We start from the raw sequence: 4,304 nt of genomic DNA on the forward strand, positions 1-4,304 counted from the left end.
TACCGGAAAGAGGGCCCCATGTCAGCAGCTCCTCCAGTGCGTGCAGCTGTACCGCCCCTGACCCTTCGACGCAGGGTCTCCTCTGTCTGGCAGCAGCCCCGACGGAGGACAGGGCTGAGGAGGCAATGCTGGGGGCAGTACAGCCACTGGAGGAGCTGCCAGCGTTCTGCTCCTTTCCCCGGTGTGGTTCCCGGGAGAGCCCTGCAGTTCAGGGCTCTCCTGTGAACCCCAGTAGGGAAAGGAGCAGAACCTGGGGCAGCCCCACGCCAGCAGCTCTTCTGGCGCGGCTGCGGTACCACCCCCAACCCCCTCCACAACCCCTCCCCCCCGTCCTCCAGTGGGTCTGGCTGCTGTACAGATGGAGGAGACCCTGCGTGGAAGGACTGGGGCGGTACAGTGGCCCCACATTCTTCTCATTTTCCCCGCTGTGTTTCTGAAGGCGCAGCTGGAGGAGGACAGAGCTCCCTCCCCCCCGGTAAGGGGGGTGGATCATGAGGAGGGGACAGGGAGAGCGTGAGGGCCCCAGGCTGGGGGCAGGGCGAAGTCACATGGTGGGTCACGTGGCCCCCCCGTACCAGTAAGAAATGGATTCCACTTGCACCACTGGCCATGTTGCTCTTTGGACTGTGTCCAGACCAAGATGTAATAGGTTCTGAAGATACTACATGGATGGATCTTCAACCCTGACACTTTAGAATAAAAATTGTGTATTAGCTTTTAAGGCTGAAATTTCCATTACCCTTTGTTGTTTGGAGTTAATTTTCTTTAACCTTACTATCTTATATGCTGGGCCATGGAAGTACCCACGCTTCAAACTAGAATGAAATTCGCATAACTCTTTTCATACTCTAGATATTTAAGAACTTAATAGGTTAAATATGGATAGTACTGTGACTTTATTTAGGCAGATGTTATAGTTGTGAACTCAGCAATAGCTGATATCTGCCTTGAGTATTAGAATCTCGTTTAGTGAGGGGGGGGTTATACCCAGGTTACAGGACCTACCGCTTGCTAGCCAGAAACAGGCCGAGGGACCCCATTTTAATGTCATCCAAAAGACAGTACTGTAGCTTCAAACAATGTAGTACCTTCTCTAGTACTCTTGGTTGTAGTGTTAGATATGAACAAAGTTCTGATGTAGGCCTTGAATGTATGATTGTCTTGTGCAGACAGACAAGCTCCTGACTAAATCCGAATGACACTGTAGAACCTGATACAGTATTTCATCCAAAGAACATAAGAATCCCAAAGTGTTTGTAAGCATAGGAATTACTTCAGCTACCAATTCTTGGCTGAGAGAATGGTAGTTAGGCAGAAAACTGGCACCCAGCTTGCCGAAGAACAGTGAAGGCAAGAGATATTTTGCCCAAGAACATGGGAACAAATCCCCTTACTCCTTATTTAAAAAAAAAAAAAAAGTAGCCGTGGGATCTTCAATGCACATGCAGATCAGGTAGGAAAGACTGAAAGAGCAACATGCAGTAAACTATGTAGAACTCGGCTTTTCTGTCTTGGGAAGGTGAAATGCTGAGTTGTCTCTGCTATATTTCCAACCTGTGGTTCCAGGAAATCTACATAATTAAAACTTAAGGATTAAGCCTGTAAGCCATCTTCTTGGATATACTTGGTTCGCTTTTGCCCAAATCTTGAAATTGTGGTGTGGGAGATTTGGGGTTTTGGTTTTAGTTCTTTTTGTTCCTCTGAAACGGGACCAGTATTTTACCTGCTGTAAACTTAAATAACATTTACTTTCCAAAAGATTAGTCCCACTGTACATGGGTGTAGAAAGCAATAAATTTTTAGTATGTTAAGTAAAGCAATAATACATATATCACTGTGCAAAACAAGCTCAAATGTTAGGACCATTGCCAGTCGTTTCCTAAGCTTATGTTACTGTGGTTTTTAATAGCCTAGGAGACTTGACTGGTAAGAGGTTTAACAATCCGAGCCTATTTTCAGAATTTAGATCACTGAAAAACAGCTCGAACTTCTGGTTATTTATGGACTCCAGTGAAATATTGATGGGAATACATCCTTGTTATCAATTATTTGCCATCTGTTCTCATGGGTGTAAGACTGGCAATCACTTTTTGTTGGCAGCCAAAGTGATATAGAGGAGGGGAAATGGTGATATAGAGGAGCCCTATGTAGTATTAATTTATTAGGAACAAAATTTATCAAAATTAAAAGATAGTAATTTCAGCTCCCATTCCATCTGTTAATCATGTATTTTTGACCTGAGCATAAGTTATTGAAATCAATAAATTAGGGCTATCAATTAATCGCACTGTCAAACTATAGAATACCAATTGAAATTTAACAACTATTTTTGGATATTTTCTACATTTTCAAATGTATTGATTTCAATTACAACACAGAATACAAAGTGTACAGTGCTCATTTGATATTTATTTTTTATTACAAATATTTGCACTATAAAAAACAGAAGAAATAGTGTTTCAATTCACCTAAGTACTGTACTGCAATCTCTTTATCATGAAAATGCAACTTACAAATGTAGATTTTTGTCTGTTTGTTACATAACTGCACTCAAAAACAGAACAATGGAAAACTTTAGAGCCTACAAGTCCACTCAGTCCTATTTCTTGTTCAGCCAATTGCTCAGACAAACAAGTTTGTTTACATATGCAGGAGATAATGCTGCCCGCTTCTTGTTTACAATGTCACATGAAAGTGAGAACATGCGTTCGCATTGCACTGTTGTAGCCAGCGTCGCAAGATATTTATGTGCCAGATATGCTAAACATCCGTATGCCCCTTTATGCTTTGGTCACCGTTCCAGAGGACATGCTTCCATGCTGATGATGATCGTTAAAAGCGTTGATTAAATTTGTGATTGAGCTCCTTGTGGGACATTTGTATGTCTCCTGTTCTGTTTTACCCGCATTCTGCTGTATATTTCATGTTATAGCAGTCTCGAATGATGACCCCGCACGTGTTGTTCGTTTTAAGAACACTTTCACTGCAGATTTGAGAAAACGCAAAGAAGATACCAATATGAGATTTCTAAAGATAGCTACAGCACTCAACCCAAGATTTAAGATTTTGAAGTGCCATCCAAAATATGAGAGGGACGAGATGTGGAACATGCTTTCAAAAGTCTTAAAAGAGCAACACTCCCATGTGGAAACTACAAAACTCGAACCGCCAAAAAGGAAAATCAATCTTCTGCTGGTGGCATCTGACTCAGACGATGAAAATGAACATGCGTCGGTCTGCACTGCTTTGGATTGTTATCAAGCAGAACCTGTCATCAGCATGGATGCATGTCCTCTGGGGAATGATGGTTGAAGCATGAAGGGACATATGAATCTTTAGTACATCTGGCACGTAAATATCTTGCGACGCTGGCTACAACAGTGCCATGCGAACGCCTGTTCTCACTTCCATGTGACATTGTAAACAAGAAGCGGGCAGCATTATCTCCTGCATATGTAAACAAACTTGTTTGAGCAATTGGCTGAAAAAGAAGTAGGACTGAGTGGACTTGTAGGCTTGAGTGCAGTTATGTAACAAAACAAAAAAAATCTACATTTGTAAGTTACACTTTCATGATAAAGAGATTGCAGTACAGTACTTAGGTGAATTGAAATACTATTTCTTTTGTTTTTTACAGTGCAAATATTTGTAATCAAAAATAAATATCGAGTGCTGTACACTGTGTTCTGTGTTGTAACTGAAATCAATATATTTGAAAATGTAGAAAACATCCAAAAATATTTAAATGATATTCTATTATTGTCGAACAGCGTGATTAATCACACGATTAATCACGATTAATTTTTTTTATCGTTTGACAGCCCTACAATAAACTGACCTTGCAAATCTGTAGATTCTCAATCTCCGAGACAGTGGAAGATAGACTGTATAATGCTTGTATATTGCCATTATACGCATTTTGAGAACTGAGTGACTTTTTCAACCCAGTGACAATTCAGAGAGTGATAATTCATATTTTCGTGTAGAGACCACTTTGAATGTAACAAATTGTTTCAGTCTATAAATTTTCTTTCCAGCTTGAGGATGAAGCTCTCAAATACATTGGAGCGCACTGTCCTGAACTAGTGACTTTAAACCTGCAAACCTGCTTAGTAAGTAATCTTTCCTGTGATTCCCATTTTACATGCAATGTAGCTATAAAGGGCATCTCTAAACAGGATCTACTCCACCCTTCAACGTTGTCATTTTTGCAGACTGGAAAATTGTACTTTGGCAAGTTCTAAAAATAAATGCATCCTTTTTTTTTTTTTTTTTTTTTTTTTTTTTTTTTTTTTTTTTTTTTT

At 40.6% G+C, this 4,304-nt stretch overlaps 1 protein-coding gene across 2 annotated transcripts in view; it reads left to right on the forward strand.

Annotated features, from left to right (window-relative positions):
* FBXL20 (F-box and leucine rich repeat protein 20) overlaps positions 1-4,304 on the forward strand; it is a 68,207-nt gene that overhangs the window by 51,062 nt on the left and 12,841 nt on the right. For both annotated transcript variants that reach the window (XM_026654705.2, XM_026654704.2), the window contains one exon: positions 4,038-4,112. In XM_026654705.2, the coding sequence (XP_026510490.1) occupies positions 4,038-4,112 (75 nt within the window). The remainder of the gene's footprint in view (positions 1-4,037; positions 4,113-4,304) is intronic.

This window comes from Terrapene carolina, unplaced genomic scaffold, assembly GCF_002925995.2.
Source record: "Terrapene carolina triunguis isolate 2854851 unplaced genomic scaffold, T_m_triunguis-2.0 Scaffold193, whole genome shotgun sequence".
Lineage (NCBI taxonomy): Eukaryota > Metazoa > Chordata > Testudines > Emydidae > Terrapene > Terrapene triunguis.